The 15,065-nt window shown below is 40.4% G+C and overlaps 1 protein-coding gene across 1 annotated transcript; it reads left to right on the plus strand.

Moving 5' to 3' along the window:
* The first annotated feature begins 17 nt into the window (after positions 1 to 17).
* UTP15 (UTP15 small subunit processome component) lies at positions 18 to 11,204 on the plus strand. Its single transcript, XM_041426905.1, has 12 exons — positions 18 to 215; positions 547 to 639; positions 723 to 907; positions 2,043 to 2,221; positions 3,000 to 3,125; positions 3,780 to 3,915; positions 5,047 to 5,131; positions 7,123 to 7,272; positions 7,444 to 7,545; positions 7,744 to 7,877; positions 8,381 to 8,439; positions 8,984 to 11,204. The coding sequence occupies exons 1-12, from the start codon at positions 126 to 128 to the stop codon at positions 9,202 to 9,204; spliced, it is 1,560 nt and encodes a 519-aa protein (XP_041282839.1). The 5' UTR covers positions 18 to 125; the 3' UTR covers positions 9,205 to 11,204.
* The last annotated feature ends 3,861 nt before the right edge of the window (positions 11,205 to 15,065 follow it).

Consider the following 15,065-nt stretch of genomic DNA (forward strand, 5'->3'; position numbering starts at 1 on the left):
GATGACGCGCTGCCGGTGCTGCCGCCCTCTCTCCTCGCGGCCGGCGCGGCGTGTCCCGCGTGCCCTGCGGCCGCCGGCGCTTCCCGAGCCTCTCCCGCCGAGCCCGGCCCGGCCCGGCCCGCGCCATGGCCGCGTACAAGCCAGTGGTGGTGCAGGCGTGCCCCAAGCTCGGGGAGAGGATCACGCAGGACACGCTGTACTGGCGGGGGTACAAGGTAGGAGGAGGCGGCCCAACAGTCGCAGTTACTGCCCCAGAACGCCTTCTTTTACGACTTTCAGGCAATTAATTTTTTTAAAACACGTATGAGTTAGTTCTTAAGCTTAGAACACATAATTAAGGGATAAGTTTTAATCGTGAATTGGAAAAAAATTAAAAGAGCAGAAGTAGCCTGTCAGAAGTGAAACTCGCTATCGTTGTACCTAAAAAACGTTTTGATTCTAATGGAGTCTTGAATTCTTTGTAGGAAAAAGAACTTTTATTTTGCTGCTTTCATACTTGATGGTGTGCTTATGTGTATTTAACAATCTTTATCACAACTGTTTTAGACACCTGTTCAGATAAAGGAATTCGGTGCAGTAAATAAAATTGACTTCTCCCCAGTCCCGCCATATAACTACGCTGTCACCGCATCCTCCAGGGTAAGTGGCTTTTCTCAGGCTCTTATGCTGTTGTTCTTCAGCTGGTGTCACACCAGGAGATGTAATGCCTCTTGTTTTGGCAGGTCCACATCTACGGCCGCTACTCGCAGGAGCCCATCAAGACATTCTCTCGCTTCCGGGCCGCGGCGTACTGTGGCACCTACCGGGACGACGGGCGCCTGCTCGCCGCCGGCAGCGAGGACGGCAGCGTCTCCCTGTTCGACATCGGCGGCAAAGTGCCCCTGAGGCAGTTCGAGGGCCACACCAAGTAAGGCAGAATTGGTTTGTTTTGTTTGCGTGCAAAAGCTTCTGTGATGTATTTGCACACCGCAGGCTCGCCACGACCAGGTGGTTTCACCTTAAAGATTGTCCAGTTCCAAGCGCCGTGCCACAGGGCAGAACACCTGCTGCTAGCCCAGGTTGCTCAGAGCCCCATCCAGCCTAGCCTTGAGCACTGCCAGGGAAGGGGCATCTCCATCTTCTCTGGGCAACCCGTTCAAGTGCCTCAGTAATATTCAGTATTTACATTAAGCTATAGTCGTGTGTCTGCTTCACATGCTGCTGAAAATCTGAGTAGAACTGATTTACATTGCTTTCTACTGTCTCGTGTAGATCTTACTGAAAAGTAGATTTAAGTTAAATTTAAAATGAAGTGAGTTTTAAAATCTTAAATATGAATCAGGTGTGTAGAAAAGTAAATGCATTTTCTCTTTCACATAGGTGTCTCTTAATATGTTGTGTTGATAAAGTCTTGTGAGTATATTGCATTGATAAGCATGTTTTATTTGATGCTGATAGAAAAGAGTTCTAAAATGTGTCCAAAAAAAAACCAATTAAGAAGTACGCCAGGAAAAGCAGGAATTCCGTAAAAAGCTCCAAAACCAGAAAAATGCGTAGTGTTAGCGTGGGATGAGGAAGAAGTTAGGAGTTCTGATGTATCAGTGAGGAGGAGGCAGTGGTAATGCTTCAACAGACTTCTGTGCTGTGAAAAACTGGTTTGTGTTTTATCTGCATAGAACAAGAAGAATCCCCCTTTCAGTGGGAAATACCCAGACTGACTTTGGGAGTGTTACTGTTTGAGGCCTGTTTGCAAATTGGGTGTTCTAATGGCTAGGTTAACTGCGTGCCTGTGCACACCTGCATTTGCATACCTCCGTGTTCTGCCAGCACCTCTTGGGAAATTGCAGTGATAATAAAGAGTTCCATAGTGATTTTAAAGGGCAAGAAGATTGTTCAAAGGAGCCGTACTTGAAATTTGCTGTTATAAAGTGAGGCTTTGTAAGTTCTGATATTAAACAGCGCACTTCTAGATTAGAGTACTTTAATAAACTCTTCATACAAACTAACTCTTCTTGAAACATGAATATATTTTAACTTTGGGTGTTGTGGGCTTTGTTTTTTAGGCCAGTTCATCTAGTGGGATTCCTGTCTGATAAATACCGAGTATTTTCTGGTGGTGATGATTATTCATCAAAGTTGTGGGATATTCCGAGTGCCACAGAAATCATCTCTTACAGTGAACATACTGACTATGTGAGATGTGGCTGTGCAAGTAAAGTGAATGCAGATGTCTTCATAACAGGTTTGGTTTTATTTTTTATTTGTACTTGTTTTGGATTGAATTGAAGAAAAATGCTGAAAGATAGTTTTTGATACAGTAGGGTCATATTTATTGTATTTTAGTCATGAAGGATCAGTTTGCCTGTGCAATGCCTACTTTGTTGTTTCCTTTTTTTGCTTGCTTTTTAAGCTTGACACTGATGTTCTAGGGGAAACTGCAGGAACTGAGTTTTAGCATCTTTATGGTTTACTCTATTAGGGTTAACAGAACTTGTGAAAGAAAATACTGTGAATGTATCCTTTGCCTGGGAGTGACTGAAATGTTGTACCAAGTTTCTGGAGCAGGGCACTAGTCTGTACAGCTCATAACTGGCAGACTCAAAAGTGTGGGGTCATATGGAGTTACTTGGAACCAGTTGCTTTTGGTTTTCCTAGCAGTAGCTTTTTATCAGTCTGTGTAAAACTGTGAAAAAAATCTAGTATTCCTTTTTTTCATGAGGCACAAGAAGCTAGGTTTCATCAGGTTGCTTGATATTTATTGTTATAAATACACTTGGTTAATGGAAGTGAAATGAAATGAAAACAAATTACTTTTACAGATTGACACGTAGCTAGGGCTAGAGTTAGAAAATTTGCTGCCCCAAGGCTGTGAACTAACCAAGGTAAATCACAAGGTGTTTTTACATGTATGATTTAAAACTATTGCTATTAGCCTGGAACTTCTTTAGATGATAGGACACAGGTGTTTTAGTTCCTGAACTAGTTGAAATTACGAACCTGATTTATGCTGGTGTTTGCAGGTTCTTATGATCACACTGTGAAACTGTTTGATGCACGAACAAAGAGTAGTGTCATGACAATAGAACACGGCCATCCTGTGGAGAGTGTGCTTCTCTTTCCATCTGGTGGACTTCTGGTATCTGCAGGTAATTCTATAAAATCAGATAAATATCTTTTCTGTGGTCCTCATTTGAGGAATACTTGTTTTTTGTGTGCTGTTTTAGTTGATAATGAAGTGGTAAGTGATGTAATAATTGGATTCCTCAAATATCTTCTTTAGGAATCTGCGTTTATGTGGCGGGTGCAAGTAGGGGTCTTTCCTTTTTGTCTTTGTTTTAATGTTCTTGTTGTTTCCACTTCCCCCCTGCCCCCAAAATAATTTGTAATAATAAAATGCAGACTCTAATTGGCCCACATCTAAAGTGAAGGAATTAACATATTTAGGTTTTGAAAGGATGGGACTGTGTATTTCTCATCATGTTGACAAGCTTTTTTAGTCTCTTGTTGCTATTCCATGAGAGGTACCATAACCCCATAGTTTGAAGATTTTTTTTTTTTTTGGTAATGAGTATGGTTGGCAAATCGGTAAGTCATACAGGTCCATTCAGAATGGCCTGAAAAAAGAGCAGATTTGTGCTAGGAGTTAGAATAGAAGAGGACGATGAGTAGGTACAGAAAACTGTTAGGAGGTAAAGGTACATGTGGAGGAGATATGCATCACTCCGTGAAAACTTCTTTCAGAGAAGCATAAATATGTGCATATGTAAGACTGTTTTGTGCTGTGTGCTTCCTCTTCTCAGGAGGTCGATACGTCAAAGTTTGGGATGTACTAAAAGGTGGCCAGTTATTAGTTTCACTTAAAAATCACCATAAAACTGTGACTTGTTTGTGCCTGAACAGCTCTGGACAAAGATTATTGTCAGGATCCCTTGACAGGTTGGTATATTTTGTGGCTTCTTTTTGTTGCATTCTTTAGGACTTTTTTTTCTTTGAAAAGTATTATTTTACGTCACTGTTAACCTGTGTGTGGTTTTTGGGCTTTATTTGAGAACACGTTTTGGGGCCAGGGTACCTACTGCAAAGCTGTCCTTGCTTTTGCTGGGGCCTTGGTCTAAATGGGCTTTAAAAGTTTCCTTCCAACTCAAACTGTACTATGATTCTATGATACAACTTAACCTTTTCCTCTTACTAATATGAATATCAATAAGGGTTGTGCCATTTTGGAAATGCATATGGGGAACTTTTAAATAAATACTTGGTTTTTTAAAATCTCTAAAGTACCTTTCCAGTCTTTGGAAGTTAGCTATTCTTAACTTTAATACAGTTCAAATATCTAAAAGAATATTAGTATTCACTTTTAAAAGCCTGGATTTTGTGTCTCTCTGCTGTTGCTTCTTGTACCCAAGAGTGCTTGTGAACATCACCTCTTTGCTTTTTTGTTTGGTTTCAGTTGATGAGTACTGGTAGTTGGTGTCTTGTGTCTGAGACATTAGAAATACAAAGTGATCTGAAATGACAGTGGATCTGTTTTCCTCCTCCTGCCTGTATTTCCTAGGCTACTGCAGGCTTTACAATTACATAACATCAGATTTTGTCCTTGTAAGATAATATTTTGTTTTCCAATTTGTTAAATATTTCATGCTTCCAACCAAATCCTTAAGGGCAGCTAGATATAAGAATATCTGTGGACTTCCAGATACTGCTAGTAGATCTTGTATTTAAAATTTAAGAACAAATTTGAAGAGATGCTGTCTTCATGTTTTCCTAATATGCATTTCTGAATTCAAGTCCCTACACCTGCCTTGAATTTATTCTTCTGTTCTTGCCCCATTTTCACCTTTTTTTGAGGTAAGAGCCCTGCTGACTTGACTTGTGGATACCTTTTAACAGAACATTACTGTTGCAGGAGAAATACCTAAGAAGCTCAGTGGTAGTCTGAGGAATGCATTATATTAATTCTCAGTTTTCTTAAGTGATCTGTAGAAGATGAGAGTGATTAAGTTCCTGTAAAGTGACTCTACAGTAAAGCATTAATAAGAAATTTTTTATCTTTGCTCTTCTGTGTAGGCATGTGAAGATTTACAGTACTACATCCTACAAAGTGGTCCACAGCTTCAACTATGCAACATCCATCCTCAGTCTTGGGTTGTCGGTAAGTGCATTAGAAGTCTTCCTAGACTAGAATTCCTGATACCTTTTAAGTCACTAAAGTAAATAATTGTTGCTTTCACAGCTATTGGGTTTTCCAGAATAATGCTGTACATGCAAAGTAGGGTTGAATATGTTTCTTCTGAGCAACAAACTCTAAGAGGTTTTAAACATAATAGATTCAAATACCATGTTACCTGACTAGATTAGTAAGATTAGTACAATGTGTTGTGTTTATTAATGACAGTGTACATCATAGGGAAAGTATTCGCTTTAGAAGGGAAGTCCTTTCACTTTAAGATGATTGTACTCACCTTTTGCCTTTCAGGAATGCTGTGAGTCCTTTCACATGGAAGCAATAAAAAAAAAAGTAGTTAATTTGTTGAGAAATTCAGAGTAGGGTGTGAACTTCCTTTAAAAGTTGGTGTCAGGTTGGTCTGAGAAAGAAAGAGGAAGGTTGTGAGCATAAACAAATTTGTTTGTCAAGGCATGTCTTGGAAGTGAACAGTAGAGACTCTTACCTCTCAGAATCACTTGATTTCCAGTGGATAAGTTACCTGCTGGCCAGAAGTTTGGAGGCTAGCACCAGTTTTTAAGCAATGCTGTTGTCATGTAGTTCCCCCTTATGTAGCACCTCTGAAGGACATGTCAGTGGGCCTGTGAGGGATCTTTACTACCTTTGCTACTTTAGTGTTGTCCTGCTCTGCTGGAATATTGGGGAAGGTATGTGTGGGGAGTGTCTTCCTTTCCTGCTGTATTACCTAGGGAGCTGAGCTAAAATAAACTTGGAATTTTTCTTCTTTTGAAGTGAAGCCTTTTAAGACCCTATGGCATCTGCAAAATATGCAATACCTGCAGTTTAGCATCTCTAGAGTGTGTGTAATATATATTTTGAAGCATAATCTTGTTTTCTGTTGACTAAACCATTTGAATTTTAAATGGTCATATAAGAACATTATAATGGCTTTACTGAGTCAGATCAAAAGTGATTCCAGATCCTGCTTCCAGCTATAGCAAGCCATAAGGAAATGCGTATAGAAAACTAAACACAGGGCAAGTATGTTGATATTCTCCCAAATTCCATTTTCAGATGAGAAATTAACTCATCAGAGTAGTTTCAGTGTAATTCAATGAATTACTATTGCATAAGCCTGTTCAGTCTCTCCTTGAGCTTGATTAAACTTGAAACCTTGGCTAGATTCCTTGATAAGGAGTGCCACATTTCTGGTACTTGTGTAAAGAATTGCTCCCTATTGTTCCACTTGAATCTTCATAACTTTCCATTGATGCCCTTAAATGAGTCTTTCATCAGCTGATCTCCATCTATGCCTATCTAGGCTTTTCTTTCATCTATGTAGGCTTTTATTATATCATAGAATGGCTTGGGTTGGAAGGGATATTAAAGGTCACCTAGTTTCAGCCCCCCTGCCTTGGGCAAGGACACTGCTAGACCAGGTTGCTCAAAGCCCCATCCAGTCTGGCCTTGAACACTTCAAGAGATGGGGCATCCACAATTTTTCTGGGTGAAATTTATACCCACTTAGTTATAAAAGTGAAATTACATATACCAATGACTGGTGTTTTGAACAAATTTCAGTTGTTTCTCAAAATCCTGCTGTTCTATGGTAGCTTTGCTTTCTCATAGGTTCTGTTCAAGCCTGCTGTATGGTACCTAATGGCCAAAGGTAGTTGTAAGCCGTTGGAAAAAAGGAAACCTTTTGGTTACAGAGGGGTGTTAATGCATAATTGAGCTTGATTCACTAGTCAGTCTGATGTTGCTTATGAGCATAGCCTGGAAGTTGTCCTTGCTTTGAACAAAGTATTCAATCATGGAACCTCAAAGAGGTTTCTTCTGCGTTAAATCATCTATGATACTGTGATTTGAACCTTGTCATGAAGCATAAAACTATAAAAATGTGTATGATAGACCACATACATGCATGATAGAGCACAAATAAAACACTGGGTCCTAACTCTGTGATTTCTCTGTGCTAGCCTGAAGATGAAACCATAGTTGTAGGCATGACCAATGGGGTGCTGAATGTTAAACACAGAAAACCAGAAGAAAAGAATGAAAACTCTCAAAAGAAGAGACAACCAGCATATAGAACCTATGTGAAAGGAAGAACTTACATGCCAAAACAGGTACGATGTGCTAAGAAAATATGTGCTGAAACATTTCTGAAAAATTGGTTTCTTGGAATGGGCTAAATTGCAGAAAGGGAAGGGAGGGAATATATAAAATTATTCATGGTAATGTGTCTAATCCATTATGTGTGTAGTTGTCTTACTCTGAACTCTTCTTTTGAATTCTAGGAAGATTTCTGTGTCAGTAAACCTGTAAAACGTGTTTTGAGAAAATATGATAAGCTGCTGAGGAGCTTTGAGTCTTCCAAGGCTCTTGATGCAGTACTGGAGGTGAGGCTTTGGTTTTTCTTCTTGTCAGAGTGTTGTGCTGTCACCTGATGTTAATTTTCCCTGTATGTTGTACTGATTTTATTTTAGTGTATAACTAGAAAGGAGTCTAAGTTGGGTTCCGTTTTGCTTTTGCTGACACCAGCCCTGTGTTGTGTGAAAAGATGTTGCTTTGGTACTAAATTCTTCTTATGTGTCCAGCCACCCATCATGCTTCATACCCCTGAAGTCACGGTTGCAGTCATGCAGGAGCTACATCGCAGAGGAACACTGAGAAGTGCACTTGCAGGCCGAGACGAGAAGCAAGTTAATCTCCTGCTTACCTTTGTGGCAAGGTATTATTTTAACATGGGCTCCCTCTGACTGTTTAGACATTTCTGTTTCCTAATGACTTGCCACAGGGTTTCAACAGATCACCGGTACAGCCCTGATACTCCTGAAATCTCATATGTCTTTTCCATTCTCATACCTAGGTTTTGGGATAGGTTTGAAACAGTTTACCTGTTAGCACAGAATAGTTTTGCTGATGAGATACTCTACTTCTTTGCCAGACGCTCTGCCCTTAGTCTGTTATTTTCTGTCTCCTTGATGAAATTTGTGTTTTTATGTCCTTGAGGCTTTTTGACACTCCTCCAGCCCCCACTGCCTTCCTGAAAGGAAGAGGGTATACCCTCTTACCACATATATGGGGTTTTTTGACTTGTACCTTTGACTGCTGTTCTGTGATGTCTCTTCATCAAGAAAAATTTGTCTGTATGCCCGTGTGAGAAAGCTATTTGTTGGTGGTGGAGTACAGTTGACAAAACCAGTAAAACAGGAACGTCTTCTAATTTTGCAGGCGTGTGATTGAGCCTAGATTTACTCCTATGCTGGTGACTGTTGCCGATATGATCACTGGTAAGACAATACAAAAAATACTGAAAAAAATACAAAAAAAAAAAAAAAAGCCATATAGCTAGCTTGCAAATAAGATTGAAAGTGCTACATTTTTAAGAAACCAAACATTAATGGCTCTGGTTTATATGTGTGGGCTTAGAAAATGATCCAAATGTCAAGAGAATGATCCAAAAAAGAGACATTTCCAGATAACTTTGTCCACAGTCTGGATATGATTTGTACAGGGTGCAGGAAGCTCCTTGTGGTCTCTGAGTACCTTTGGTACTTCATGTTTCTGTGTTTACATAATACAAATAGCTTCCTCTTATTTAGTGAGGTAAAAAATAGTATTTGAGGTCATAAAAACTTCTGTTTCTGTTAGTTGGGCATACTGTTGTTGCAAGTGAGTACAACATCTGCTTCCAGAACAGACAACATTAAGATTGTCTTATTTTTTTGGAATGTTGGACTTCTGCTAGAATTCTTAAACGTATCTCTAACTACCTAATATAATTTGTGCCTTTTTATACATCCGTGCATTCTTAACTGATATTTTTCTTTACAGACATTTATCAGCCTGTTGTTGGGCAGTCAGCAGTAGTTGATAAACAGTTCTTGAAACTCCAGCAAGCTATTGGAAAAGAAATTGACTATCAAGAAGAACTACTAGAAGTTTTGGGAATGATGGATACATTGTTTGCTACTTTTACTAAGAAAAGAGATACATGTCTAGAAGAGAACAAAAGTAATGGTGTCACGGAGATTATTGAAACAAATAGGAATTAGTGACACCCATCTCAACAAATTGTCACAGTTGTGAACTTGAAAGACATGCTCCTGGTAACTTCTTATAATAGTGACTTCCAAAGTAAGCCTCTCTATGTTGAAGTTCTGTCTTTTAAACTGCGTTTCTGAATAGGCTTGATTACTGAAGATAGAGAAAGAGACATTTTCAAGATTGTCCATGCAATATTTTTCAAACAATTGAGTTTTAAAGTTTTATTTCAGAGTTACATAACTTCCTACATTTACATGGGGATTTACATGGCCTCATTTTTGGTAGCTGCAGGGGTGCTTCTGTGAGAAGCTGCCACAAGCTTCCCTCATGTTTGGCAGAACCAATCCCTAGTTGCTCCAAAGATGGGCATGCTGCTGGCCAAGTCTGGGCCAACTAGAAATGGTGATAACAAAGTTATTGTGCAGTTGTGATTGTGGCCAAGAAGGGCAGAGTGAGAACCTGTGAGCAGAACAACCCTGTGGACACTGAGGTCAGTGAAGACAGAGGGGCAGGAGAAGTTCCAAATGCCGAGATTCCCCTGCAGCCCATGGAGATCCATGGGGAATGCAGAGATCTTCCTGCAGCCCATGGAGGAGCCCATGCTGGAGCGGGTGGATGCCTGCAGGAGACTGTGACCCCGTGGGAGACCCATGGAGAGAGGGGCCCTGCTCCCAGGCTGCAGCAGTCTGGGGAGGACTTGCCTGTGGGATGGGCTCACACTGGAGAAGTTCATGGAGATCTGTCTCCCATGGGAGGGGAGCCCACAGTGCAGCAGGGGAAGGACTGCTCTCCCTGAGCAGTGGGAGAAGCCACGGGTCAAGAACTGACCATAACCCCCATTCCCTGTTTCCCTTGGCCACTGGGGGAGGAGGCAGAGCTGGGAAGGAGGGAGGGGTGAGGGGAAGGTGTTTTTAAGGGTTTGTTTTACTTCTTACTGTCCTGATCTAATTTTGTTGAGTAATAAATGTAATTAATATATCTTAGTTGAGCCTGTTTTGCTCATCATGGTATTTGATGAGTGATCTCTCCTGCTCTTTATCTCAACCCATGAATCCTTTGTTACATTTTCTCTCCCCAGTCCAGCTGCAGAAGAGTGAGTCAGGGGCTTTGGTGGCAGCCTGGTGTGTGGCCAGCACCAACCCATTACAGTTATGTGTCCACTACTGTCAGCAGTCGACAATTTCCATTTTTATTTACCAAAAATAATTGATGTTTGTGTGATTTTAATGTGTCACTGTCTTTATTTAAAGTTAGTATCCCGTCTCACATCCTTGAAAATACAAAGAAAACAGCATATGCATTTGATAACACTTGACTACATTGTTTTTCTCTCCCTGCTTTATCTCCGTTTAAGATTTTAATGAATTCTCACAGCGTATGTGTGAATCAAGAAGTGCGTGCTTAGGTATATTGAAAAAGTTTAGTTTACTTTTTTTAATGATGCATATGTATTTGTGAGTTACAATTTTCTAGAAAATAGGTAATACTTCTAAAGGGGAATTAATTTGAATTAAATTAATGTTATGAATAAAATACCAGTGAGAAAATACAAGTTAAATACCAAAACTCAATTTTTGTGTATTCTGTACGTTTCAATGTGCAGTAAATGGAATTTGAGTTGTCTTGTTTGAATGCTAGGGTAACGGTTTAACTTCAAGCAGGACTGTATCAATATGAATACATTGGAAAGGGATGTGCCAAAGGCTGTTGAGTACATGTAGTAGGACACTAGGTAGAACTTCATTCTTAACCTGTGCTATGGCTTGAGTTCTCCCCAGGCCTGGAATTTAGTATGTAATAGGAATTTCTTGCAAAATTAATTTGCTTATGTAAGATATTGAAAGGCAGATATCACTGGTAGAGATAGCTAGAACAATTTGCAAGTTCTACCTAAAATTCTTCACAATTGTGACTGAAAAGCCTGGAGTGCTGTTGGGTCTGCCCTTAAATTGCAATGTGAACAATGTATGTTCCTGACTACTACTGTTACAGTATTTTATACTGTTACTGGTTTTGAATACATAGGTAATGATGAGGAGCAAACTTCAAACTTCTAGTTTCCTGCTGCTTACTTAACTAATTTTATATTTTATTTTGTTTGTGTTAATAGACCTAAAACTTCTATCTTTTAGGAAATCAGTGTACTTCTTTTAATTGTGTGACTTAATCAGGCAATATCACTTAGATTTCACACAGAATTAATTTTTGGGAGTGGGGATGGTGGGGAGGCTTATCTTGGAGCCTCCTTATTCTCTGAGCCATTATTGCTTGGAGCAAAGGAGCGCATTTCTCTTGGCAGCGTAGTTTTTTTTTTTTCAATGGCTTGAAAACCACTAACCTTGACATAAAATGCTCTTTAGTTCTTACTGAAAGTATTCATTTATATAGTATGTATCCATTTCACTGCCTTAAAGTTCGATGTGTGGCTATTAGAAGCATAGGAAAATGTAAGATCAAAATAGTTTTAATTCACTATTCTTTTTGTATCCCAGTCTAATTCTGGTTGCATTTGTTTAGAAAAGCCTCTTTTCTCATTACACATTATGTTCACACATAGTTGTATCTAAAGTAGAGATGGATTTGATGGTTGGACTCTTAAGTGGATGAGAATTTGGTTGGTTGTTTGCATCCAGAGGGTAATGGTCAAGGGCGCAATGTCCAGTTGGAGATCAGAGATACGTCAGCAGTGTCCCTCAGGAATCTATATTGGAACCAGTACCATTCAATATCTTCATCAATCACATGGACAGGGGGATCCTCAGCAGGTTTGTAGATGACACCAAGTGAAGTGGTGCAGCTGACAAACCTGAAAGGTGGGATGCCATTCAAAGGGATATGGACAGACTTGGGAAGGGGCCTGTGTGAACCTCATGAGGTGGCACAAGACCAAGTGCAAGGTGCTGCACCTGGGTCAGAGCAGCCCTGCTACCAGCACAGGCTGGGGATGGACAGATCACAGCAGCCCTGCCCAGAAGGACTTGGGGGTGCTTGTGGCTGAGAGGCTGGACATGACCCAGCCATGGGCACTCCCAGCCCAGAGAGCCACACATGTCCTGGGCTGCATCCAGAGCAGTGTGGGCAGCAGGGCCAGGGAGGGGATTCTGCCCCTCTGCTCTGCTCTGCTGAGACCCCACCTGCAGGGCTGCAGCAGCTCTGGGGCCCCAGCACAGGAAGGACATGGAATTGTTGGGGTGGTCCAGAGGGGGGCCATGAAGATGGTCAGGGAACTCTAGCACCTCACCTATGAGGACAGGCTGAGAGGATTGGGGTTACTCAGCCTGGGGAAGAGATGGCTCCAGGGGGACATTATTGTGGCTTTTTTCAGCACTTGCAGGGAGCTGACAAGAAAGATGGGGATAGAATTTTTAGTAGGTCCTGTTGTGATAGGACAAGGGATAATGGTTAAAATGTAAAAGGTAGACGCAGACTAGACATATGGAAGTTCTTTACAGTGGGGCTGGTGCAATGTTGGAACAGGTTGCCCAGACTTGGTAATTGCTTCATGCCTGTAAGCACTCAATGTCAGGTTGGATGAGGCTCTGAACAACGTGATATAGTTGAAGGAGTACTCTGCTTATTGCAAGGTATTCGACTAGATGATCTTTAAAGGTCCCTTCCAACCCAATTTGTTTTATATATCTGTATCTTACGGCAATTTGATGCATTACAACGCTTGCTATTCATGTTTTCTTCCAAGTGCATTTGTGGAAAGGTGGATGTAGAAACAAATGTGAGATATTCTCTACACAAATCGAAATGAAATGAAAATATGAAAATGCAAGTTCCATTTAAGATCTTGATGTCTAAGAAGATTAGTAAAATGAAATTTGGAAGGCTTGCATGACTGACGAGTTGTATTTTGAGCTCCACTGGATTTCCTACCTCTGCATTGAAAGCTAGTATTTGTTCAGGTGACAAACTTGCCAGACATATCTGTTCTTTGTGAATGTTAGTTTTTGTTCTGAAAAATAATAGTTTATTTTTTTTCCCGTTTAATAAGATTTTTTTTCCCGTTTAATAAGATTTTTTTACATTATGCAAGTTCTTCAATATTGACATAACTAAGTTGTAGAGGAGCTAGGAAAAGATACTGTTATTACCAGTGTAGAGCCTGTTGTTAATTTTTTTATTTTATTTAATTACAGTATTAATATGAAGGTTTTTTTTTTTTTTTCTTTTTCTTTTTTTCTTTTTTTTTTTCTTGAATAAAATAAGAAAAAAGTTCCAGGTAAGAGTTTGTAGTGATCTCTTGTGCTGGTGAATGTTTGAAATGCTTTACAGCAGTGCCAAGCATACATACTTCTGTTCTACAAGTTAAAAAGTAATTTATTTATATGAAAATGTAGTTATTTTTCCAGCAATGCATTATCTTATGCTCCAGAATCTAGTATTTTTAAGTATTAAGATGGAATGTAATAAACTGGAATACTTAAAATAGTTAATGGTGCATTGTATTGGAGGGGATGTAGTGCTTAGTGTCCTGTTTTGGGAAAGGATATTAATGTGCTTATATGGGAAAGGGAGCATTTATTGCACATGGCATCATCCTTGACTTGCAGGTCATTTGGAAATAACCAGGTTGAGTTGTCTTTGAAATGTAGTTAATAAATTACCTTGCTGCAGAGCAAATAGTTACAGAGAAAAAGCATGTCTGTTATTACCCTTTTAATGTACTTTTCATATGGAGTGTTTTTGCAGCTCTTTGTTGCGAAGAAGGAATACCTCCTTACCCCCAAATACTCTTGTGGCTCAGGAGCATAGTATGTAACCAGAAAAGAGGCTTTTCTAAACAAATGCAACCAGAATTAGACTGGGATTCAAAAAGAATAGTGAATTAAACTTCCCCGTCCTATGTTCAGGCATCTGAATTACATGGGAGAAATGGATAGATGAGCTGGTTGGTCATTTTGCTGCTTTTATCAAGGCTTCAACTGAACATTCCCTAACAAAGACAGTGATATCTTCCCTGGACTAATTCTGCCAATAAGTGAAACTTTTATTGCTAGATCATGTATACATTCCCATTTCTTGAGGGTACTTCAACACGTAGGCTTGAAGACTATGCTGCTAAAATTTACTAAGTTGTATTTTTTGAGTTGTTCAAGGCTGAGTAACTGACATGAAAACTTTTGGTATTTAGAAAATATTAAAATACTTATTGTCTAGCATTATGATTAAGCTATGTAGAGTGTTTAAAATATAAGATACTGAAGCAAACGTATAAAAATAAAAATCAGAGACAACTAGTGCATTACTTGATGCGGGTCAGACTGACCCCTCCAGCCCTTCTCAGCCCCTGGCTCACCGGTCGCTGCCTGGAAAGCTGGTGGAGAGGTAAGGCAGTCCACTGGGTGGGCTCCATGGGCCAGCTTGACACTAAGATGTCACTGGCTTTCCCTGAGTCCACCACAGGGTCATTCATGCTGCTGGAGCTGGCGTCCCAGTCGTAATGGAAACTGGGAAAAGAATCCATGGGTAGTTAAGAGAAGGGGATAAGAGTCAGGCTGGTGCAGGAGAGGGACCCTGTGCTGGGCATGATGGAATGATGGTTGTCATTGTTGGGGCAGTGCTGAGCTTGGGCCCAGAGCTGAGAGAGGAGCTGGAGCTGTGGCTTTGCTCCTGATCCCCCCAGATCCACAGCTGGGAGTGCTCCTGCCCATCCTGCCCTTTGCCAATAGAGCTGGAAACTTCCAGGGCTCTTTTTCTACGGACACCCTAGAAGCTGATTTGAGTTTCCCATGAGCACAGAGCCATCCTTTCCTGCAGACGTGAACTCTCCTCCCTTACAGCAATCCCAGGACACACAACTCCTCCTGGGAGAAAATAAAATAAACAGGTGCTGCATAGTGGGTCAGTTACCTCACAAATA

The sequence above is a fragment of the Onychostruthus taczanowskii genome, unplaced genomic scaffold (genome assembly GCF_017590055.1).
Source record: "Onychostruthus taczanowskii isolate IOZ18803 unplaced genomic scaffold, ASM1759005v1 scaffold96, whole genome shotgun sequence".
Taxonomy (NCBI): Eukaryota; Metazoa; Chordata; class Aves; order Passeriformes; family Passeridae; genus Onychostruthus; species Onychostruthus taczanowskii.

Coding starts and splice junctions, on each gene's coding strand:
- UTP15 (XM_041426905.1), top strand. CDS start 126: ATGGCCGCGTACAAGCCAGTGGTGGTGCAGGCGTGCCCCAAGCTCGGG. Junction 640..722: donor CTGTCACCGCATCCTCCAGG/GTAAGTGGCTTT, acceptor TTGTTTTGGCAG/GTCCACATCTACGGCCGCTA. Junction 3,916..5,046: donor TTGTCAGGATCCCTTGACAG/GTTGGTATATTT, acceptor TCTTCTGTGTAG/GCATGTGAAGATTTACAGTA.